Raw genomic sequence first — 24,996 nt, forward strand, 5'->3', positions numbered from 1 at the left:
GTCCTGGGGGTACATAGAGGATACAGCATCCAATGTGCCTCACAGAACCAAAAGGTGATATTAATCTTAAGATGCCCACCAGTGTCATTACAATAAGCTATGGATGTTTCCAGCCAAGCCTATAAACTCTTTCCCAATCTACAACCAAATGGATCCACATCACAAAACAAAGAGTCAGGGTCTTTATCTTCTTTGAACTCTCAGATTTCTGATTCAATCACCTAGTATATAAGTATCTTTGTATCTTTATCTTTCCAAGTAGGTGGTAAATCTTGGGAGCCACATCTTGCTTCCCTCACACTAAGAAAGCTACTTCCACATAGTTAGTACTCAAGAACTATTTGCTGACTAACTGAAATACCAAGTTTTGCACGAAAGTCTGGCTGGCATTGGAAAGCAGCACTCAGAAGAGGGAGCGCCACTGGGCAGCTCCAACGAGCCGGGTGTAAGAGGTTGAAACGCCTGAACCTGGCCCACGGAACGGAGGTGCTTTCCGGGAAAGATGGACCAGCAGGTTTGCGCGGAGTCAGTTCAGTCCTGGTGTACTGAACCCCTACCACGGGTAAGCAGGGGAAGGACCGCAGGGCGAGCTTCGGCAAGGAAGGCTAAGGGAGGGAATGCGCCATTCTACCCGGGGGATACGCACTGCGGAGCGCGGCTCTGCGCGCCCCAGAGCACGTCATCTCACACTCCGGGACCAGGCTAGCGACATATCCCTTCACCTCGCAGCCACGTCGTCGCCCTGGGTCGCGCCGGGCCTGCAGCTGGCGCCTCCTCCCCTGCCCCGCAGCAGGTCAGATCAAGGGCAGCCTAGGGGCGGGGGCCAGGGATAGTTCGAAACACCCCATTTCGGGTCCAGCCTCACGTCACCGCGCCTCGCATCCCTCCTTCCTTCCCCGTCCTTTCTTCAACACCTCCCTCTCCCGGCCGCCCCTCCCACCACACCCGACCCCTGGTCCTCACCTTGGGTGCCAACCCGCTCGCGGCGGCCCCACAAGGAGCAAGGACCACAGAGCGCCTGCGCACAGTGCCCTCAGAAAACTACGATTCCCAGAAGGCCGCGGGCGTAGCGGAAAACACTAGGCCCAGCCCGTTTTCGGAGGCCCCGCCCCCTAAGGTACCAAACGGGGTACACGAATACCTCAAAAGGTGGAAGGAGACATTTGGAGTAAAAATGAAGGGAAGCCGAAGGGTGAAGAACCAAAGCTGTCTCCTGGCCCTGTTCGCCTGCTCCAGGCGGACCCCTACCGTGGATGCCTCTGTTTTTATGCAGCTTTCTATCCAGTTCTCCAGGAGGATATTTGTAACCTCTGCTCTCCTCAGGCACCTGCTACTTCATCTCCTCCCTCACTTTCGGAATGGGGGTGGACCGGAAGAAGCATCAGAGAGAATTCCCATACTTGCCTGTAATCAGATATAAAAATTTGCCTTTCCTTACGTCCATTCTACAGCCTCTCCAATTATAACAATAAACAAGAGCTACACTGGGGCTTTGCAATTCTATCAGTTAATAAAGTCCCTTTAGGCTTAAGCAAGTTGGGGAAGAATTTTCTGTCCCCTGTACCTGAAGGCATCCTGATACGTGTTCACATCTCTCACATTTTAAAAGAAGTATTCGCTTAGTCTTACTTTCCCCTCCAACTACCAATCTTGACCTCTCCTTCTTTTCAAAGCCAAATTACTCAGCACTGAGGATACTTGCTATTTCTACCTTCCACTCCCCACTCATTCCTTAACCAAATTCATTCCAATATGGCTTTGGCGCCACCATCCAAGTTACCGACAAACACGGGGGGGTGGGGTGGAGAACGTTAACCCTTTGTCTCCCCCCCCCACCATGGTGAAAAAATTTATATTTAGATTTAGCCAGCTGGACTCAGTTTAGATGGTCCCAATTTTGTTGGCAACATCCAAAGCATCATAGTCAGGAGCCAGTTGAACGTATGCTTTCTTCTCTCCTTCGGACCTGATCAGGGTGTTGACCTTGGCTCTGTCAATGTCATAGAGCTTCTTCACGGACTGTTTGATCTGGTGCTTATTGGCCTTGACATCCACAATGAACACAAATGTGTTGTTGTCTTATATTTTCTTCATGGCTGACTCCATAGTCAGGGGGAATTGATGATGGCATAGCGGTTAAACTTGTTTCTCCTGGGGGTGCTCTTTGGAGGGTATTTGGGCTGCCTTCGGAGACACAGTATCTTGGGCTGTGGGAATGTAGGTGACTTGCGGATCTTTTCTTTGTGACTGTGGATGCTTTTCAGCACGGCTTTCTTGGCCTTCAAAGCCTTTGCTTTGTCTTCTGCTTTGGGATGGGCAGGGTTTTCCTTCTTTGCCTTTGGTGCATCTTCGTGAAAAGGCTAAGGCTTTGTCTTTCTTGACCACTTGGCAACATTGAATACTTTTTCACTATTCTTTTTCTTGAAAGTCTTTCCTGTGACCCTGCTCTCACCTAGTGGTTCTCTTACCTCCCTATCCTCTTCTATTCACTCTCCTTTTATGGGCTCTTCCTCTCTTCATGCCCGTTTAATCTCAGTGTTCTTCAAGGACCTATCCTAGATCCTAGTCTCTTCCTACCTACACTTTGATAAGCTATTTCCCATCACTCATATGGTTTCAGATATCCATATATCCGAGATTACTCTTTTTAACTTCAGTCTTGCCTACAGAACATTTCCACATATGTCTGGATATTTCACAAGCATCTCAAGCTCAATATATTCAATTGAGCTCACTCTCTATTGGGTACACTACCTCATATTCTCTTGGCCCAAATTTTACCCCAGCCATGCTGCAGCAAACACTTTTGCACAAACATAATCAGATAAGCCCTCGCTTCAGTTGTACCCCACCCTTGTCACTTTCCTCCCTGGAGTTAGTCTCTGACTTTGCCATGGGGGATGACTACAGAAACCCTGGGTGTTCATGCAGCAACACTTAACCAACAGGGGCTGGGAGCCAGTAGATAAATGCCCCCCACTTCAGGGGCAGACAATTCTGAGGCTCATTCAACATGACTCCCAGGTCCCAGTGGGATTGAGTGTCAGTTGCCCACGGCAGTGACTAACTTGATTACATGCTATTTATTGGCTTTTTCTCCTTCTCTTTTTAAAAGATACTGTCATTAGTATGATGAATAATTTCATTATTTTAATGATTTAAATCTTGCTTTATCAAATTATGGTATAATGCAAAAAAATATCTCAGTGGCAGGCCAGTAAAAGTAAATTGCTAGTGTGTTAGGCGAAATTAAATTTACACTGCTACTGGTGGATCAACTTAATGTGTTAATTAGATCGGTGGCTACATATCAGTCAAAGGGCAACTTACAGCTACCTTCCAATGTAGAAACAAGGTGAAGCACAGAAGTAGCTACAGTTGACTCCATTTCATTAGCTTTTCTGTAATATCAGAGATAGTTAACTTCCAGGATCTAGCTTTTTGACCAGACAAATCAGGGAATCAGAAAGGAAGTGGTGGGACAAATCATTCCCAGGTCCTCCCAACTTTATCATCATGGCTGTAATTTTTCTGACTGTTTTATATTGACAATTTTGGGGTGGTGGGGGAGCTCCAGTGGCTTCTACTGGGCACATCCATCGCCAGCACCCATTCGTGCTTTGCTAATAGAACATCCTCCTCCCTCCAGAATCATAATAAATGGATTCTAATATCCTGCTCAGAAAAGGTGAAATGATCACACAAAGTATCTTTTATCTTTCACTAACTGGTAACCTTAGATACTTCCTCCTCCATATCCTGGTTGGGTTGTTAAAGGTTCATACATAACATCTCTTCCCCACCTGAGATAACAAAAGATCCAACTCAGAGAGAACAAAGGAGTCAGGCACACAGAGATCAAAGCAGCTGTTTTGAGATCTGTTAAAAATGTGTCTGAGGGATGGTAACAACAGGCTTCCCAGGCTTGGACACCACTTGACCTACTGGAAGCAGAAGACTGCCTTCTACAGGTGCAGAGTGCTTGCCACATGGCCAGAAGCAAGCATCCCTCCAACATCTCCAATGATCAAAATAATCCCTTTATCCTTTCCCTCTAGAAGCTCCAGATGGCTATCCAAAACTGTGCTGTTCAATAAGCTAGCCACAGGTGGCTACTGAGCACTTGAAATGTGGCTAGTCTGAATTTGAGATGTGCTCTAAATACAAAGTAGCTGAAGATTTAGTTTTTTTAAAAAGGATGTAGGGTATCTCAATAATTTTTATATTGATTACATGTTGAAATAACATTGCATGAAAATTTTAAATATTTGAATTAAGTTCAAATATTGAACGAAATATTAAAATTAATTCTACCAGTTTCATTTTCAATTTTAAAAATATGGCATACTTCCAATTTGACCAATTTCGGATTCCAAGATTTGATACTCCTAATGATCATTTGGTGAAGCTAAAACCTCAAAATTTGGGCGCCTGGGTGGCTCAGTTAGTTAAGCGACTGCCTTGGGCTCAGGTCAAGATCCTGGAGTCCCAGGATCGAGTCCCACATCAGGCTCCCTGCTCAGCAGGGAGTCTGCTTCTCCCTCTGGCCCTCCCCCCTCTCATGCTCTCTCTCTCAAATAAATAATCTTTAAAAAAGGGGGCACCTGGGTGGCTCAGTCGTTAAGCGTCTGTCTTCAGCTCAGGTTATGATCCCAGGGTCGTGGGATTGAGCCCCGCATCGGGCTCCCTGCTTGGCGGGAAGCCTGTGTCTTGCTCTCCTACTCCCCCTGCTTGTGTTCCTGCTCTCACTGTCTCTCTCTGTGTCAAATAAGTAAAATCTTAAAAAAAAAACAAAACCCTCAAAATTTAAGGTCTCCAGTACTGTATGCCCTCTTGGAAGATATCAGTTAAAAGGGAAAATGGCCCTTCCCTCAGAATTTTTAGTAGGAGGTGGAAGAGTACTTCACATTTTTAAAAATGCTCTGCAGATCACCAAATTTAAAAAGGGAACAAAAGGAAACTATCCTATTTATGTCCCCATTCTGTTTCACTTAACACTATACTCAGAACTCCATTAGTATTCTGAATTTGTTCTAGTCTCATCTTGCTGACAATGGCAGAATATCTTGGGGAAATACTTGATCCTCAATTTACTTTTGACAAGGGAATAAATTGAAGATTCAGAACTCTCAGATATAGTCATCGGTCAAAAGTTTGTCAATAGTCCCTTTTATTTTCTACTTGACATTATTAAATAATACCAGATATTATCCACTCTGATAGATTCTGCACTCTCTGAAGTGTTTTTCTTCAAGTTGCTTCAAGAGTCCACACATGAAGTCTTCCCTGTCACTCATCTGCTTTAAGAAAGGTGGACAAATAGGGTTGTTAGTAGATTTGCGGGGGGTGGTTCTGTTCGGCAATCCAGCTTCTTGAATCTGACTTTACCTCTCAGGAGAAATGCATCTTGGTCCACTGGGATTCATGCAGGTAAGCTAAATTCCAGACAGCCTTTCAGAATCAAGTCCTCTTCCGGGCTTCACATCAAGCAACTAGGAAGGGAATGCAGATGCCTAGGGTCAAAGCTGCCTAGTCCCTGACCTTTAATAAAATAAAAATATAGGGCTGGGTCCAGGGCATAGAAGAGTTTAGGGAGTCAGAACTTAAAGTTCAGTGATGTGGAATCACATCAAGGCAGACCTTAAACATTCAGGGAAGCTTTCATTAAACAGGGAGCTATTTTAGGTCTTGAGTAAGGCAATGATGAGCAGGAAAGGGTCATTTAGAAAGACTGGTCTAAGAGTAATGTGCAAAATGTCAGTAACGTGCAAAATGTAATTTGTGACAGAAGCTTTTGATGTTAACCAAATATTGAGGTGCTTGTTTACTTTCCTAGCCTCTGGTGCTGGGTTCTGGTTTATGAGATGTGGACACAAGTGATGGCCCTTAAAAATATCCTAAAATATCTTCCAGTTTTCTCTTTCATGATAACCTTAGAGGCAACATGTTCTAAATGATGAGGATGGAGTAAGACAGACTGACTCACATCAGATTTTATGTGAGACATGAATCTTCAGTTGGGGGGTTACCAGAGCTTAGCATACCCCTGTTCAATAGTGAAGAGGGAAGAATTCAAAATAGGAAGTGACTACCACAGTAATGGGAGCCTGAGAGGATAAAGGTGTAGGGTAGACTGAAAATTCAGAGACAGGATGGACATCCAAGAGGTGTTTTAAATAGAGAGAACTTGGTAAGCAGAAAAGTCATTAATTCAGATAAATATTTATTGGGCACCTATTATGTGCAAGGCACTGTGTGAGATGCAAAGACACATAAGTCATGCCTCCAAGTGCTTACAATCTAGTTGAGGAGATAATACATGTACATAAATTATTAAACTAACCATATAGTATAATGGTTAAGAGAACAGACTTTGAAGGTAGACTTGTATTCAAGGATTAGCTTCACCTTTTACTAGCTGTATCACTTTGGGCAAATTATTTAACACCTATAAACTTCAGTTTGCTCACCTGTAAAATGAGGATAGTAACAGTACCTACTTCTACTTCATAGGGTTGGTGAGAGGACCAAATAATCTACTCTTTCCCAAACTCTCCACTGAGTGCTTACCCCATAATAAGCACTCAGTAAGTGCTAATTAGTAGTAGGAGGAGGGGGAGGAGGGACCTAAAAGCTGGGACACAAAGAACAAGGTTGGTGCCCAAAAAAGCTCCCAGAGAAAGGGACACAGCAATAAAAAGAACTGTTCTGGAAACAACAATGCTGCTCCCATTTTGCCTTCCCTCCTGTTCAAGCCTCCAGTTATTAAAGTGCAGTGATATGTGGGGCCTCAGACAAGAGGCGTGTCTAAGGATCACCTCCTAATATTTATCCTGTTGTCTGACAAACTTCCACAAAATGTCGACCCTTTAGAGTCACATCCTAACTTCCGGCATCCCACGTCAGTTCTATAACACAGTAGGTAGAGAATGTTTATTCACACTGTGGTAGCAGAGATGGAAAAGGAGATTAGTAGCCAGAATAGGTAGAATGCTCAAAGGATGGATTTGCTTATGACGGGGAAGACCTATCTTGAGTTTCTATGGAGGTCCTTTGACTAAAGCTTTCACCAACTCAGTCTATTCCTTGTTTGGCGTAACGCCGTTGATGTTGAATAACAGACGATTTAGAACTGAACACTTTCCCACACACGCTGCATTCAAAGGGTTTCTCTCCTGTATGCACTCTCTGATGTCGCGTAAGCCGGCATCTCTGGCTAAAGGCTTTCCCACATTCGGTGCACTCATATGGCTTGTCTCCAGTGTGAATCTTCTGATGCTGTGTAAGGGATGAGCGGTCAAAGAAAGCTTTCCCACACTCACTGCACTGATAGTGCGGCTCTCCAGTGTGAGCTTTCTGATGTCTGTTCAGGGATGAGACACCATAGAAGGCTTTCCCACACTCATTACATTCATAAGGCTTCCTGCCAGTGTGGATGAGCTGATGTCGAGTAAGAATACTTTTCTGGCTAAAGGCTTTCCCACACTGATTACATTCATAAGGGCTTTCTCCGGTATGGATTCTCTGGTGTCGGGTAAGGGATGAACGGTCAAAGAAGGCTTTCCCACACTCGCTGCATTTAAAGGGCTTCTCTCCAGTATGAATTCGCTGATGGACAGTTAGGGACGAACGGTCAAAAAAGGCCTTCCCACACGCGTTGCATTCGTAGGGGCTCTCCCCAGTGTGAGACATCAGATGTCTACTGAGACTGCTCCTGTGACTGAAGGCCTTCCCACACTCGTGACAGTCATAGGGCTTCTCTCCAGTGTGAGTCCTCTGGTGGCGGATAAGGGATGAGTGGTCAAAAAAGGTCTTCCCACAGTGGCTGCATTCCTGGTCTCTCTCTTTAGTGAGAATTTTCTTAAGAGGGGTAGACCCTTGCTGCAAGCTTTCCTTCTGGGAAAGGGACTTCTTGCAGGTCTGGACGGCAGGGCTCTCCTTTCCTGCTTCCGACTCACCCTCCAGTGCATGAGCTTCAAATTTAGGACACACAGGAACTTCTCCTCCAAGCTTTCCCCTTGCTGTTCCTTCTGATTCTTCTTCTTCTGAAGCACCGTGAATCTCAGGCTTAGTCTCCCAGTCTGGAACGGACAGAAAATACAGTTGTAGTTTCTTTCCTGGGGTAGGAACTACTACAGCAGAAAGAAGAGATGCTACAATAAATTGGAACAGTAGTGTACGGTAACCACCCTGCTTGCTCCCACAGACAGTTGTTCGCACTGGGAAAAGACTGAGATTTGGAAAGGGAACAGAACTGACAGTGGACAGCTCAGAAGAGAGAAGACTTTCCATTGGGAGCGTGGCCAGGATAATTAGGAGAATATGGTAAGTGGGGGGGATGGTGGGCAACAGGAATATCAAAGTGTGAATGGGCAACGTGACAGATCTGACAGAATAATAACATTTGGTGGATAAAGATGAGTAACACTTTCAGGGGTGGAGAAAAAAATGAAAGCGGTGGGTGACAGAGAATAAACACGAAAGCAGAAGATGTGAATGTGAGAAAAACCTGGTACCCAAGCCTCCTTCCTACACCCCCAAATAATAACCACAAAACAGAACTCTGCCCTGCCCTGCCCTGTTCATACACAGTTACCTAGAGAGACATTCTCTGGACATTCTCTCTCCTCAGATCCATGAAGATCAACTATCCAAGGCTCATTCCCTCTCTTCAACTGAAAAATGATATCAGGTCGAGGAACTGGAAGTCCTGCTCAGGGAGAAAGAAACAAGCCAGGTATGTGATGAAAATATACAACTATTCCAAAGCTTAAACCCAACCTCCAAGTCCTTCTGAGAGAAAATGGAAAGGCAGAGGGCGCAAGCCAGGAACGCAGAGTACAAAGTAATGCAAAAGGATGAGGGAAGCTCAGAATGGAGGTCAAGACTGAGGTTCTAAAAAGGAACAAGTAGCACTTGGTCAAAAAGTTGATAAAATCCATTTGAACTGATGTGTTTATTTTCCCCATTGAAGTGAATGGGATGTCATAGCTTTAGCACTGGTAGGATGGTGGGAAGAGCCCTTGGCTCAGGGAAGATAAGAATGAAGACAGATCATCTTGAGTAAAAAACGTGTGATTTTGTTGGTTGGTTTACCCTTTGGTATTAAGCTTTTATTTACACAAGTGGGTCACGTTCGTTGTAGGAAAATTAGAGGTAAGTAGAAATAAAAGGAAAAATCACCTTTTGTACTTTGTATTCATTTTCTCTTTCTATTCATTTTGAAACTGAATGATACCTATAGATACATTCTGTTAAAAACTGGGTTATAAAATAATGCTGACTTGTAAACTTGATTTTTTTTCACATAATAAACTTAAAATATTATTTTATTTCAATTAGCACAGATCTACGTCACCACTTTAATGGCTACATGATGTTAATTGTATGGAATAATCTAATTTATTTAATCTCCTGCTGACAGACATTCAGACTGTTTTTACTGTTTTGCTATTAACAAACAATGATGTGATGAACATTTTTGTATACCCGGGGCTGCTGATCTTATTATTTGCTTGGGACGAATTTCTACAAGTGAATCTATCCATTTTTGGTTATTTAAAGAAATAGAATCCATCCTAGAAGTAGTCTTGAAGTCTAAACTTCACCTTCCATTGGGGCCCCCAACTTGGGAAAGAGAAACACTTTCTTACTGGGCCCAGGGATCACCTATCTGCTTAAATGTTGATCATCTGCTGACAAATCGGCCACATCCATTGCCTCCCTGTGGCTTCCTGTTTCTGATCTTAGGAATTCTATTCTCCCCAATATTTCATCCCACCAAAGTCTGTGACAAAGGCTCAGCAGTCTCCCTTAATGCTCCCTGAACATTCCATCCTGTTTTTCCTATTTGGCCTATTTAAATTCTTGACCTGCCTCATAAAAATCTGCAGTGTGACTCCTTTGACTGCCACCTGCTGCTTATTTTACACCTGTTTCTGAATCTGCACACTGTCTCAGTCTCTTATTCTGGAAGCTCCTAGGAGATTGTCATTATGTACAGGAGCCCAACCTTTACTTCTCATGAATGTCTCACACCAGCATTCTTTTTCTTTTCTTTTCTTTTTTTTAAAGTAAGCTCTACACCCAGTGTGGGGCTTAAACTCACGACCCCAAGATCATGAGTTGCACGCTCTACAGACCGAGCCGGCCAGGCGCCTCCATCAGCAGGCATTCTTAATTTTCCTTTTGTCACACAAGTCTCTATAACAGCAAAGTGCCTTCTGCAGGCCTCTTTCTAAGACTGCACTTAAGATAAATATTCAAAATCAAACTCATTTCTAGTGACCTACTCTGAGGCACAGCCTTGTATTTCTACACCCCTACTGCCCTCTTTTTAAAGGGAAACACTTCTCCCTCCCCTCCTCTGCTTCTCTGAGGAGAAATTTTCTCTCAACAAGATGGTGCCCTTAGTCCTCTGGATGGAGCTGAGTAAGTTACCTGACTGATGAGCTGGGGGAGGAACTGGGCATATGTAACTCAGCTTCTTCTGTTTGCCCCTTTCCCCCTTTGGAGGGTGGGTCCTCTGTATTGTAGGGACAGGCTGCTGAGCAAGGGAGGCTGGGGTTGTACAACCTGCCTATGGCTCAGGAAGCAAGTCTGTCCAATGCTGGGGTTCAGGATTAAGAAGCTCACCTAAGCCATATCCTTCTACTCTTCCATCTTGTCTCTTGGTGCTTCAGAACTCAGGTGGGAGAAGAGGTATCATTTATTGGCCCCTCAACCCCCCATTAACACAGTACAGAGTCTAACTTCTTACGGGAAGTTCTCCTTACCCAATGAGACAATGCTCTTATAGTTTTCCAGCATCACCTCCTTGTAGAGGTCCCTCTGAATAGGGACTAGATGCCTCCACTCTTCATCTGTGAAAATCACGGCCACATCCTCGAATGTCACTGATTCCTGGAAACACAATCACATTGTCCCTTACTCATAACCCTTCTCTTTATATGGACCAGACAAAACAGTCATAAAGGTGACAGCCCTGGGGTTGTGGAAGGAGGGGAAGCGAAATGGTTCTGATAAAGTAGGGCTTTGAAGCACTTGGGGTAAGTGGCATAATTCCCTGAGGCATGAAGTTCTTGGTCATAATCCTTATATTCACAGCTGAGCCTGTGAATGTCAGGGGCTCTTTTTTCATACTTATAATTTGCAAGAACAGAACAAAGAAAGCCTATGTACACCCTTCACCCAGCTTCCCCAAATGTTAACATTTTCCACATTTGCTTTATCTTTTTGTCTCTCTCAGTATATACACATTATCCTATCTTTTTCCTGAACTTCTTGAGAGCGACTTGCAAATATGATGCCTCTTTACTCATATTTTATGCATATTTCATAAAAACAAGGATATTCTCTTATATAATCACAGTATAGTAATGAAAGTCAAGAAAATATCATTGATATTATACTATAATCTACAACCTTATTTGAATTCCACCCATTATCTGGGTTTCCTTAAAATGATGGTGTTGATTAGGTTGTCCTTCAGATCCCCTCATTTCATGCTAATGCTTTGTGATTGTATAAGACTGCATCTTTACCCCCAATCCTAAAACCCCAGATGAGTCTCCAGTGTGCTTGCTGAAGTTATAAGCCAGAGCATAGAATTCAAGACTCCAGGTCCGTAGGCAGGAATGGGGCAAGCCCCATGTCTCTACCCACACTCATCTCTCTTCGGGACTCTTACCACCTCACTGAGGGGCTCTTCAGCAAGTGTCATATTCCCCAGCCTAATCCAACACTTCCTGGAATACTTGGGGTCCACTCTCACAGGGATGCACTTTTGTGGGATCTGCTCTCAGAGGGATGCACTGAAGGGAAGTCAGGACTAGAATTGTTCCCCAAACCATCCAAGCCAACCTATACCATCATTTTTTTAGGCAAAAGCTCTCAGAGCCAAGGCCACAGTGGCCATGTGCCTGGTGACAAGCTAATGGGCACATGTTCAAGGCAAGAAAAGGTCACTGATGGATACCACAAATCAAATGGGAAAGATGCATTCCCTCCGGAGCCCTTCATTCACCTGGCTAGGTTTGACTGAAGAAGCTTCTGGATAGAGAGAGAAAAGTGGTTGCAATCTGGAGACTCACAGAGTATTTCAGACAAACAAAGTCCACCTCACCTGGCACCTGGCAGTCGGAGACACAGCAGCCATTCCTCCTGTGTGCTCTCCTTGTAGAAAAGGGCAGAGTCCTAATGAAGAAGAGGTGTGGGATGGGAAAGACGGTATGAGAAAGACCAGTCTTAGACGGTTTGTAGTTTTCCGACCCATAAAGCAAGAAATCTCCAAATACCAGTGAGTTATATACTCATTCTTTTTTTTAATACCCTACAAAAAGGGAAGGCAAAGCAAAGCAAGGCCAGGAGCAACACCACCCCAACCCAGAATTGGAATGAACGCCATGGATAGGGGCACCTGGGTGGCTCAGTCATTAAGCGTCTGCCTTCAGCTCAGGTCACGATCCCAGGGTCCTGGGATCGAGCCCCGCATCGGGCTCCCTGCTCAGTGGGAAGCCAGCTTCTCCCTCTCCCACTCCCCCTGCTTGTGTTCCTTCTCTCACTGTGTCTCTGTCAAATAAATAAATAAAATCTTTAAAAAAAAAAAAAAAGGCCATGGATATTAGTCAGGACACAAGGGGGTGCTGGTTTGACCATGATCCCAGAGGAACAGGTCTTTTCCTGGGAATCAAGAACATATGAAGCTTATACTATATTTATAAGTTCACATTCAATATTGCCCTGATGTTACCAGATAAAAAGTCTAAGAAATCTTATAAATGACTATATGGAAAGACATGTCAAGTAAATACCCATAGCCTCTTTTTTTTTTTTTTAAAGATTTTTATTTATTTGTTTGCTAGACAGAGAGCGAGAGAGAGTACAAGCAGAAGGAGTGGCAGGCAAAGGGAGAAGCAGGCTCCCTGTTGAGCAGGGAGCCCGATGCGGGACTCGATCCCAGGACCCTGGATCATGACCTGAGCCGAAGGCAGACGCTTAACCGACTGAGCCACCCAGGCATCCCACCCATAGCCTCTTTAAGGGAAAAATACCCCATTTGCAACCCTGTGCTAAAGGAGTAGCCATTGGGCAGCCATGTTTTGTTCCATGTGATGCTGTGTCTCACTCCTGGAGCCACACTGACGTAGGCCGCAGGTAGTAGACTGAGATGTGATCTAGCTTGAAAAGGTGAATATAAACTAAGAAATGTCAGGACAACAGGTGGGCGATGAGCTGAAAAGAATATCATGAGGGATGGAAGTAGCCATGAGGATCAGGGGAGCCAAAGTTACCAGGAAGCAGAACCCATGAGTCTGTGGAAGGCATGACCTGATAAGACTAGACTCAGGCTGGGGGGGAAGAAGAGCCTAGTCACATTAGTGGTGAAGCACGGGAGCAAAGACCTAAGAGTTTTTTTACTGGCTTTGAAATCCCTCAATTCATGCAGTACCACCCCTGGGCTCCAATTTGCATTTAGACCAGCCTTATTTATTCTTGGATTGCTGTAACACTCTAACCTCTTAGGCTTGGCGTGAATCCTATCACTAAACTCCCTTGAGTTAGCTGAGTAGGTCTCAGTTTCCCACAGTCAAGAGTCTAATTAAACACAGTTAAGTCAAGCACTTCCAGGAGTCATGAGTGGGACGGGAAGTGTGGTCCCAAGGAAGGATGAGGCAAAGAGGTGGCTCACTGATTACTCTCCTGCAGTCAAGGGGATATGGGTATTGATCCTTGCTATTCACTCATCCTTCTGTCCAACCAACATCTCAGCACCAACTATTTATACCAAACACAAAAACTGTAGGACACTATCCTTGTCCCCCCAAAGCTTATAGCTTAGAACATAGGACAAACAAGTAACCCAAATAATGTGTCACTACAGGATGGATCCATACTATAAAGAGATACCCACAACAAACTATGAAAGCCCATCAGAGGCTTGCCTCACCTACATAGAAGGCTGTAGATTCCTTGGCAGAAATGGGATATGAGGTAAGTTTTGATTTGGGAGAGGAGGTGGAACATTCTAGGCAGGAAAAACACCAAGTTTTTCAAAAACGAGGAGGCGGGTCTTTACATGGACAAGATTAACAACTGTAACTAGTTTAGAATGGCAGAGGTCTAGGCTGTGAACAGTGCTGTGGCGAAGTAGACAGAGACCAGCTAGATCAAGGACAGCTTTGTATGTTCCCATACATGGAAGAGGGACCACAGGCAAGGAGATCACTGAAGAATTTAAACATGGAAGTATTATCATCAGATTTGTGTTTTAGAAAGATCATTGCAATTTGTATAAAGGGCCTTGGAATACACATACTCTTTGGCTCAGCAAATCTTTCCTAGGAGTTTGTCCTAAGGAAATAAGTGAAAATATCCTTAGTCATCATTAACACTAACCTTTACTGAGTACTACATGTGGTAACTTTTTAAGCACTTTACATGTATTATCTCATTTAATCCTTACAGTACAGGAAAAATTTGAAATACCCTATGTTTCTAAAACAGGAGATATGATTAAATAATTTGCAATCTACCCCATCCATACACTGTAATACCATTTAATATCATATTAATAATAACTAGCATTTATTGAGTATTTGCCACTTACCAGGCACTGTGCTAAGCACTCTTATTTTTTTTTAAGATTTTATTTATTTGAGATGGGGCGCCTGGGTGGCTCAGTCGTTAAGCGTCTGCCTTCGGCTCAGGTCATGATTCCAGGTCCTGGGATCGAGCCCCGCATCGGGCTCCCTGCTCCGCGGGGAGCCTGCTTCTCCCTCTCCCACTCCCCCTGCTTGTGTTCCCTCTCTCGCTGTCTCTCTGTCAAATAAATAAATAAAATCTTAAAAAAAAAAAAAAAAGATTTTATTTATTTGAGAGAGAGAGCACACAAGCAGGGGGAGGAGCAGAGGGAGAAGGACAAGTGGACTCCCTAATGAGCAGGGAGCCTGACATGGAGCTCGATCCCGTGACTCTGAGATCATGACCTGAGCTGAAATCAACAGTCAGACGCTTAACTGACTAAGCCAAGCAGGTGTCCCAACTAAGCACTCTTTCTCAGGATAATTTAATTCCATATTCACAAATCAATAAGGTAGGTACTATTTAATTAATTAATTAATTTTTAAAGATTTCATTTTATTTATTTGAGGGAGAGAGTGAGAGAGAGAGAGCACAAGCTTGGGGAGAGGCAGAGGGATAGAGAGAAGCAGACTCCCTGCTGAGCAGGGAGCCCGATGCAGGGCTCGATCCCAGGATGGTACTATTTTACAGATTAGGAAAGTTAAGGTTAAAAGAAGCTGAGGTAGAATTTGAACCCAGGTCTGTCAATCAGTTTTTAACCTCTATGCTATAATGTGATTTTTATTTTCATGAAAAAATAGCCACACAGATAACAGACCAATAGACTAGAATAAAAAATCCCCCAACATATCCAAACATGTAGGGAAACTTGATATACAACTGAGCTGGCATTACGAATCACTGAGGAAAAGATCACTAGTGATAAACTGCAACAACTTAAATATTCATCAGAAGGATAAATTGTTATTTTATGTGTGTGAACTTATGTGTATTGGAATATTATACATTAAGATGAATGAAGTAGTCTTGTGTTAATAATAAATCACAAAAATTACTGAGCAAAAAATAAGAAAGTTTTAGAATTACTGTGTAATAACTATATAAAACTTAAAAATAAGGCACCAGGATGGCTCAGTCGATTAAGCCTCTGACTCTTGATTTTGGCTCAGGTCATGATCTTAGAGCCATGATCTCAGGGTCATGAGGTTGAGCCCTGCATCAGGCTCCACACTCAGTGGGGAGTCTGCTTGAGATTCTCTCTCCCTCTCCCTCTGCTCCTCCCTACCAAGCTCACGCTCTTTCTCTCTCTCTCAAATAAATATATCTTAAAAAAAACAACAACAACTTAAAAACAGGTAAATAATATCTACAAAAATCTATATGGGACAGTAAGTACCAAATTGTGAGTTATCTCTGGGAAGGGAAGGATATGGAATTGGGACAGATAACCAGAAGAGTTCAACTTTGTTTGTGATGCTTTGTTAAAAAAAATTTTTTTAAACAAATTCACAAATATTAAGTGAAGAATGCATACTTAAAATTACTTATTTGTGTATGCATATATGTATAGAAAAAAGACCAAAAGAATATATACTAAAATGTAAGTGGAATTTGAGTGGTGGCATTACAAGTGGTTTTATTCTATTTCTTATAATTCTTTATATCCTGATTTTTGTTTTTATGAGTATGTATTTACTTTGGTGTACAGGAAAAATAACAGGAAGGAATGGGGGTATACAGAAAAGTTACAGCAGATCCAAGACAGCCATTCTTAGAAAGTTCTACTTGCCAGGTTGGTCCTTGGCTGGGGTCTGGGAACTTTGATTTTGGAAGGGTTCCCTAAGAAAGAAGGGTGGTCCATTATGCCTAAACTATTTGAGCAAACAATGTGGTTTATGCTGAACACTTGCTTTCCTGCTAGAGGGTCTAGAATTTTGGAATGTGTTAGGCAGAGGGTGCCTACCTAACCAGCCCCCAATAAAAAAAACTTGGGCTCTGAGTCTTTAATGAGCTTTTGTGAGCTGGAACATCACACACATGTTGTTGCATTTTCATTGCTGGAGAGGATGTGTATGGTGTGACCCCTCACGGCAGGGAGAGAGCACAAGAAAGCCTGCATATGGGTTTCTCCAGACTCTGTCTCTTCCCCATATGACCTAGCTGTACATCCTTGCAAGATCACGGTCATAATCTTAGCCATGAGTGCAACTATAGGCTGAGCTCCACATCCTTCCAGCAAATCCCTGAATGTGGGGTGATCTTGGGGACCTCCGACACAGGCAGCCATGCCATTCTGGGTGGCTATAGCAGAATGGGACTAGAGGAGGGCAAGAATGGAGATGAGGAGACCAGTGAGGAATCTCATAATTAAATAAGGAAAAATGATGAAAACTGCAAAAGTAGTGGCAGCAGAAATGGACAGAAGGGGAACTACTGTCAAGACATGAAGAACACGGACGTCTGGGTGGCTCAGTGGGTTAAGCATCTGCCTTGGGCTCAGATCATGATCCCAGGGTCCTGGGATTGAGTCCCACATCAGGCTCCTTGCTCATCGGGGAGCCTGCTTCTTCCTCTGCCTGCAGCTCCCCCTGCTTGTGCTCTCTCTCTCTCTGACAAATAAATAAAAAAATCTTTAAAAAAAAAAAAAAAGAAGAAGAAGAACAGACAACAGACTGACTGCAAGTGGAGGCTGAGGGTGATGGGAGAAGTAAGGGTGACTTCCAGGTCACTGATCTGAACAACAGTGTGCACAATGGTACCATTCATGGAGATGAGCAACAGAGAAGAAGGTTTAGAGGGAAAGCTAATGAGTACAGTTTGGAATATTTAGAGTTTAAGCTGTTCCCACATTTTTTGGATAGGAAAAATCAGGTGACTCTGGCTTCCACTGGCCAAGTTATAAAAATTATTATTGTTGAATGAAATAGTTTGAATTTTGAAAGACCATGAGTTCCATACTCAAAATGGAAAAATCAATTTATTTTAAAAATGGTTGTAATACAAAGAGGGCAATGTTTATACCTTTAGTAATATAAATAAGTACTTTGTTTTTTTTCTATTAATTGTATGACTATTCACAAAGTATAGATGTATCTTTAGGTTATATACTCGTGTCCATTCACATAAGCATGAAAAAAGAAATCTAGGGAATGGGGATAAACCAAGTAATTCCAGAATCAGGAACTACAAACCCCAAACAGTCTAATCAGTACTGGGGAGAGGAAGAAAGAGCATGAGCTCTTCTAAAGAGGCAAAGTAACCATGCAGACTTAATTCTTCCTCCCTTAGGAGATGAGCCCACTATCTCGTCTTATTAATTATGAGATACTAATAAGATATAGTTAAGTTTTCAAAAACACCAAAAGACCAGATCAATATATATTTACTAGACAATGGGTTATTGAACACTGGCCAAGCAAAACTTTAAAAGAATATTACCTTGAGGGTGAACACCAGTGTGCAAAAATGTTTAAAACCTATGCAAAAGGTAAAAACTTAAAAAAAACTTATTGGAAAAACATGTTTAGTATAACTATAAAGAAAGAATTTTGACCCGAGGAGAGATTGGGATTTGAATCTTGTTAGGAGGAGGCAGAGTGATATATACACAAATGGAAACAAATAAGACATCATCAGCAGCCTGCCAGCTGAGTTAAGACACTATTCTTTCCCTTGCTTGTCAAGATTCCTCCATTCCCAGGAGGGTCTTAAAACATTACCCTTGGGCCCTAATAAGAAGTCCAAATTAGTATTTAGAGATACAGGAGCGTAAATTAGTATTTAGAGATACAGGAGAGACTGCCTGAAATAAAATTCCAGCTCTGCCTCTTACTACCTGTATGACCTTAGGCAAGTTTCTCAACCTCTGTCTCAGTTTACCCATCTGTAAAATTAGAATAATGAAAGTACCTATCTCATAGTTATTGTGATGCTTAAGTAGAATACATATAAAGCATACAGAATAACGTGCCAAGTGTTAGCATTAGCTAAAAGTCATGTTATAACCTTAGGAAGGTAGAAATAACGAAAATATTAATTACAACATGTTGTTGCTGTTTTAGAGTAGGTTTAAGGTTAAGTGTAGTAATAACTTTGGAATCAAAGTATTTGGATATATTGTCTAAAGCATTTGAGCTTTTCGAACAAATCAGTGGAACTACATCTGAAATTGTAGTTGAAACTGCTCAATGTTTAAATCCTTAAAGACAATTTTCAAAGTTTTATTTATTGGATTATGACTTCATGAAGTGAGCATTGAACACATTACAAATGGTGGTGAGCATAAAAGCTCCCCAGCCATTAAGTAAGCAGTCGATATTCCCAAGGTGCTCATTAGCCGTGGGCTCCCTGCCAGGCTGACTTCCCTCCCCTGGCAGTCGCTTCAGTAGGCTCAGTGATACTCAAGGCTCCCCAAATCCACCAAATTCACATGGAGTCACTTCTGTTTTCTCTTGTCCTATTACTGGTTCTCAGAGTATTTCTGGAGAAAAAAACTCTTCAAATTCTTATTCTAGATCTTCAAATGAGCCCTTGCCTGGAAAGCTTTTACTGTTCCATCCTTGCTCCGTAGCTATTCCAAACCTCCATGGCTACCATTCAATTTCAGAAGAACACTCACAAGAGTGAGTTCCAAAGGAGACAGTCTGTGTGGTAAAAAGCATTCCACAGGCATTTAATTATTAACTGGGAAGGCTTGGGCAGATTACTTAAGCTAAAATTTGACCTCCAGTTGTTTAATTCACAGAGAGTTTTTAATAGTAAATGAACACTTAATGTAAAGCATTTATCTTACAGTCTGTTCAATAAATGAAAATTGCTTTCCTTTCTACTGCCCAACACCAACCCATTCATCCACTCATTCATCCTGCTATTCAACAAATATGTCCAAGTACCTGCTATGTGCATAGTAGCATGGGGTGTGAGGACAATGAAACAGAATGTCTCCGTTTCTGGGTCTTTACCTGATTGTCCTCTGTGTCCTATCTCCTTTTCCACTACTGTTGCCTCTCAGAACCTGTTCCCTGCATTACCCAGTCTTTCTTTCTCCACCATCTCCCACCTCACCAGTAGCTTCTTTTCCCACATCCTCAAACAGATACAACCCTCGTCTATCTGAAACTTTCTTCACTGAATCCCATGGCCTCTCTCTAGCAAAAGAGTTCTCATTTGGGTTTTCCTTTCATGATCAAACTTCTTGGTGACACACACCTATCAATTCCATCTCCTCTTTTTGAATGTTATTCTGTTCTTGCCACCCCTAACCATCTGAAACTGTACGTTCGAAAATTACCAATGCATCTCTAATTACAATAGTCCTTTTCTCCTTATCTTTATTTCTCTGCTGCTTTTGATTGTTCTGACAAGTTCCTGCTTCTTCAAGTTCCTGCTTCTTTTCCCCAGTCTTGCCCTGGAAACTTGGCTGCTGTCCAACACTCAGTCTTTGTACAATGTTCTTGCTATCCCTCAGAAAGTCCATCCACCTGGCCCTCCATTTTCCTCCTCTACAGAGATGGTTCCCATTCTAGTCCCAATATCTCTTCCAAACTCAGCTTGCATTTCCAAGTGACTGCAAATTTTGATTTAGGCATTCTGCCAGCACCTCAAAACATCTTCTCCTATGCAACTCCCCAATTAACCCCTCTCCCTAGCTTGACGTTTTTGTCCGATGTTCTATTATTTTCCTAGATGCCCCCAATTCAAACTTTTACCTTGCTCTCTTTTCTCCCAAATCTAGTTAGTTACCAGGTCCTTCTGACCCTTCTTCTGCATTCATTTTTATCCTTTCCTACCACTGACACCATTAATTCAGGTCTGTAACAACTTGCATCAGGATTACTATGCATTCCTAACTGGCTCCCTGCCACTAGTCCCTTCCTCTCTCTAGTCCTGGACATGACCTCTAGAATTACTGTCCCCAAATAGTTTTATTCCTGTCAGTCTTCAGATCAGAACTATACAATCCACTCTGCCTCCTGTGTTTTGTCCTGATCCTCTGTGTCCTCATGCCAGTGTAGTTTTCTCCACCCTTGTCTCCCACTACTCCTTGACACTTCACTCCAGTTAAAATCAGCTCCCTCCCAAATCTGCCTAATGCTCTGCTACTTCTTTCCTGTCTTTTCTTTTTTCACCTCAAATCCTACCTCTTCCATGAAAGGTCCCGCCTCATCAAGGCCCCTAGCAACTAAAGAATGATATTAAAGCATTCGTTTCACCATTCATTCCTCTGAACTAAGAAAAGATTGTGCATGATGTTGACAGCCGAAACAGACACATTAGGCATTAAGGTAGCTTTAATTATTGGTTTAATGGATAACCATATATGTCAAGCCAAGAGCTTTAAGGACTGCATCTCAGACTCAGTTCACGAATATCCTTTTTTAAATCATAAGACATCTTAGAGATGTAGTTACTTCTAGAGTTAAACTTGTCAGTAAGCTAAATAATAACCATCGGTTTCAACAATGGATTCCAACCAGCTTAAAAGTTAAAGTGCCATGGTTAAAAAAAAAAAAAGTTCAATGATGTAGTCTAAAAAATGATGTTATCAATCCTTCAATGAGGGCCTCGTATGGAGGCCCAAGACAGGGAGCTAACCGAGACAATCTGAGACGTTTTCTGGGAAAGAGGGAGGGGGCGGAGTGGGTGTCCCCACAGATTTAATGTCAATTCCACCCATATTTATTATATGGGAAGGAGGACGAGAGGAGCGGAGGAAGGGTCCAAACTTCCAACCTGAAAGTTGGGAACTGGCAATATAGTGGGTGTATGCTGAAAGATCACTCCTGACAGTGCCCAGAGTCCACGGAATACACGCACACATCGGGGGCGAGGGGCAACTTTCCGTCCGCACCTCTCCGAGCTGGGACGTGTACACACACACATACACACACACTTACACTCTCTCTGCAGTCTCTCTCTCTGCAGGCTGGCACCGCCCGCGTCACCCCGTTCTACTCCCACAGCACCTCCCCCAAGTTCTCAGTGTCCCCTTCTCTCGGCCGCTGCGCTCACTCCGCATCTCGAAGTCAAACACCCAGCCCTCACCTCCGGCACAGAGTGCTCGGGACCCAGGAAGACGGCGCCTCGTCAGGTCGGGAAAGTAATGCGCCTGCGCGAAGGCTCTGACGTCTGCGCTCCCAATAATGCTCGGCCTTCTCACAGACTCCATTCCCCAGAAGTCTCAGCGGTCGGCGCGCTCCAATATGACGTATGAAATTCTGCGCACGCGCACGCTTCTGGGAAAGGGGCTGACGGCTCCAAAGCGGGTCGGTCACAGCGTTCCAGTTGCTGTAGCCGGGTGAGGGAACGTTGGTGGATGTATGGGAGACTTATCGGACCCTGGAAGTACTGCCTACGTGTGATGTCACGTCGCTCCAGTCCTCCGATGGAAGGGCCGTCCGAAGGAAATGTGTCTGATCTTTGGGGCCGGTCCCTACCCTTGGTTTTCACCGCCCGAAAGACCGAAAACGACGAGTCTCCTGGCACTTTGAAGAGGCCTTTTTTCTCCTTCAGCTTGTCCACTTTCAGGGATTTGGTTCTGAAATTGGGGCCGGAGAAACGCAGAATTCGGTTCTAGGACGAGGCTGGGCCTGAGGCAGGGTACGTGTACATTTTTGCGCCGGAAGAGGAAAGCCCAGGATACACATCTGTTTAACTGGGCAGCCGGCAGATTACCGACAGTTTGAGCGCACACCAGTCCGCCTGCCTTGGTATTGCGGGAAGGGCCCTCCCTAGTTGGAGACATCGTGGGGATTCTCATCCTTGGCTGCATGTCGGAATCACCTGAAAAGCTTTGGACACATTGATACGTGGGGTCCACTCTGAGGAGAGAGAGTTACAAAGATCTTCAGGTGATTCTAATGTGCTGCTAGAGCTGAGAACCACTGAGCTAGAGCTTCAGAGAAGACTGGAGATTACAAGAATATGATAAAATAGACTTCAGGAACAAGTCTACACTTCCATTCAAAAAACCTGTAATGCCTACCATAGGCAAGGCATTGTTACAGATATAAATAAGACACAGTTACTGCCCCAAACGAACCATGGTCCAAAGGAAAAACCAGAATGTAAAAGTATTACAACACAATGCAGTATGTTCTATATGTCACGTCCGAGACACTAGGGGAGTACAACCGGGAAGCAGTTAACTATGGCTGAGAAAGTTAGAAAAGGCCCATGACAGTTACAGTCCTGTAAGTGGTCCACTTGAAAAAGAATATTAAGAAGAAAGAAGGGGCGCCTGGGTGGCTCAGTTGGTTAAGATTCGGACTCTTGATTTGGGCTCAGGTCATGATCTCAGGGTCCTGAGATCGAAGCCCAAGTTGGGCTCCATGCTCAGGGTGGACTCTGCCTGGGATTCTCTCTCCCTCTGCCACCCCCAAATAAATAAATAAAATCTTAAAAAACAACAACAACAAAGTGCAATCTATGCAGAGAGAATAGCACCTGCAAAGATACAGACTAGGGGATAAAAGTGCGAAAAATTTGTAGCAGGATGAATGGTCAGGGGGTATTTAGGGGCTGACAACCATAATTTGGCGCCGGATTGGGGATGGTTTTGTACTGTAGTAAGGGTTTGGACCTTCCAGGATTAGGACTTGATTGAAGTCATATTTTTCTTGCTCTTCCCTCCTGTGTGTTGTTGTTGTTGTTTTTAATTTATTTAGCCTTATACTGAGTGGAAATTGCGTATGATCAGAAGCTGGGTGATGGGGTGGGAGAGAAATATTCAGGCACAATTTCACACTATACCTGAAAAACACTGCTGCTTTTAATACCCAGGTCTGATTCCAGATTGGAATGGCTTTCTACTTCTGTTTTTGTTTTTGGAATACCTTCTTTCAAAATGGCCACCATTGGGGCATCTTTAGTCCACCCTCAATGACTGCATATTCCTGAGCCCTAATTGTGAACAGTTTCTGTTTTTACTATGGGGCTCCCAACCCAGGAAAGTTGGAGGTTGTGTGATGATGGATGCCTGAGCACACCTGGGACCTATAGAAAACAATCTGTGCTTCAGTTCTGCCTTACAAAAGCACCTTCACATTTTTGTTTTTTAGAATTAGCTTAAAATAGGGTGAGCCATCTCCCTCAGGCTAATTTGACTTTGAGATGCTCTTGCTACCTGCTCTTCCTCTGGGTAAACTATAGTTTATCAATATTGTTACTAAAATCTGTTTCCCGTTTTTTCTGTCCATCTTCCATGATAGTAGAATTTTAGCCAGGCACATATTTAAAGAGTACATTTCTCTGCAGCTGGATGTGGTCAAGTGTTCTGGTAAATAGGATGTAAATGGATGTGCTGAATAGCTCCTTAGGACAATCTTCCTTACAAGACAGCTGGAGTCAAGAGTACAAAGGAATGAACTATTGATCCCCATGCAACACAGACGGATCTCAAGGGCTTTATGCTGAGTGATAAAAGCCACTCTCAAAAGGTTACATACTGTATAATCCTGTATATGACATTCCGGAAAAGGCTAAACTATAGGGATAAATCAGTGGTCACACTAGGTTGGAATGGGAGAAATGTTTGACTACAAAGGAGCAGCAAAAGGGAATGTTGGGGTAATGCACAAACTTACCAGGTTGCTGGGAACCAGAGCTACCCTAACCGTAATTGACATCAAGTAGCACATGAGAGCACTCTGGAAGAGGGGACATCCTTGTTAAGCTATTGATTAACTCTCCTGGGTAACAAATATGCATTGTGACATAGGCCTCTGTATCACACTCTGTCCTGAATTTAAGAGGACCAAAATTTCAGACACTGTAGCAGGCCAATGCCAAAAGGCACATCAGGGACAGATGGCACCCCTCAAGATAATCTGAGCAGTTCCATTTCTATCTAGTTGTGCTAAGTCACCAATGAGATGACATTTTTTTCTCATTTGTCCATCCCTTCACCTTCTTGGTTCCAGAGCACAGAAGGGAAGAGAAACTCCTGGGCCAGCCTTGGTTCCCTGGCAGCACCTCCGTCCCACCTGCTAGCCCCCTCCCCAACCCCAGAGGAAGAGGGCTTGCTTGTTGGGCACTTGCTCTGCCATCCTGGCCATGTGTGCCACCATGAGTGCTGGCAAAAAGTGACACAGATTGAAAAAGCAAGAGGGGAAAATGGTGTTTTTTTGCCCTGACTCAATGGGTTGTCCCTGAACCCCTAGATAGGGTCTATAAACCATTCTCAGTCCTCACAAGTCCCCTCTCTGGCTGAGGACTGCCTCTGAGAGCCATCGTTTTAATATTCAAACCTTTTCTACATTTCTTTCAGGTCCTAGATGATACTCGTTTCTGGAGCAGGAAGGAGTCCATAGTCGTTTCTTCGTTGACCCTTCGCTGCACTCAGAACATGGAGCAGTGGGAGGAAGGCGGAGAGGCACGGGACGGCCTGTAGAATAGCAATGAGCCATCTGGATC

At 43.5% G+C, this 24,996-nt stretch overlaps 2 protein-coding genes and 1 long non-coding RNA gene across 6 annotated transcripts in view; 1 reads left to right on the forward strand and 2 right to left on the reverse strand.

Moving 5' to 3' along the window:
• Positions 1 to 1,100, reverse strand: part of LOC118524610 (uncharacterized) — a 21,740-nt gene extending 20,640 nt beyond the window's left edge. For both annotated transcript variants that reach the window (XR_013441680.1, XM_078056272.1), the window contains exon 1: positions 964 to 1,100. The gene's annotated coding sequence lies outside the window, so the exon portion shown is untranslated. The remainder of the gene's footprint in view (positions 1 to 963) is intronic.
• Positions 164 to 8,724, forward strand: LOC144379212 (uncharacterized). The gene is made up of 3 exons (XR_013441681.1): positions 164 to 562; positions 8,207 to 8,325; positions 8,633 to 8,724. It is a non-coding gene; the product is annotated as an uncharacterized LOC144379212 (long non-coding RNA).
• LOC144379211 (uncharacterized) lies at positions 5,135 to 24,945 on the reverse strand. 3 transcript variants are annotated; one of them, XM_078056270.1, is made up of 6 exons: positions 24,831 to 24,945; positions 21,628 to 22,403; positions 12,125 to 12,195; positions 10,776 to 10,902; positions 8,597 to 8,710; positions 5,135 to 8,081 (listed from the first exon to the last, which is right to left on the reverse strand). In XM_078056270.1, exons 2-6 carry the CDS (start codon positions 21,749 to 21,751, stop codon positions 7,075 to 7,077), a joined length of 1,443 nt encoding a protein of 480 aa, XP_077912396.1. In that variant the 5' UTR covers positions 21,752 to 22,403; positions 24,831 to 24,945; the 3' UTR covers positions 5,135 to 7,074. The 3 variants fall into 3 exon arrangements, with proteins under 3 accessions (XP_077912396.1, XP_077912395.1, XP_077912397.1); XM_078056269.1 differs by having other exon boundaries at positions 21,628 to 24,858; XM_078056271.1 differs by having other exon boundaries at positions 21,480 to 24,858.
• Between the last annotated feature and the right edge of the window lie 51 nt (positions 24,946 to 24,996).

Source organism: Halichoerus grypus, chromosome 10 (assembly GCF_964656455.1).
Source record: "Halichoerus grypus chromosome 10, mHalGry1.hap1.1, whole genome shotgun sequence".
Taxonomy (NCBI): Eukaryota; Metazoa; Chordata; class Mammalia; order Carnivora; family Phocidae; genus Halichoerus; species Halichoerus grypus.

Excerpts from the sequence above, each read along its gene's own strand:
- LOC144379211 (XM_078056270.1), bottom strand. The coding sequence starts at position 21,751 with ATGGAGTCTGTGAGAAGGCCGAGCATTATTGGGAGCGCAGACGTCAGA. Across the intron at positions 10,903-12,124 it reads CTCCGACTGCCAGGTGCCAG|GAATCAGTGACATTCGAGGA; the intron begins GTGAGGTGGACT and ends TTGTGTTTCCAG. Across the intron at positions 8,082-8,596 it reads TCCAGAGAATGTCTCTCTAG|ACTGGGAGACTAAGCCTGAG; the intron begins GTAACTGTGTAT and ends TGTCCGTTCCAG.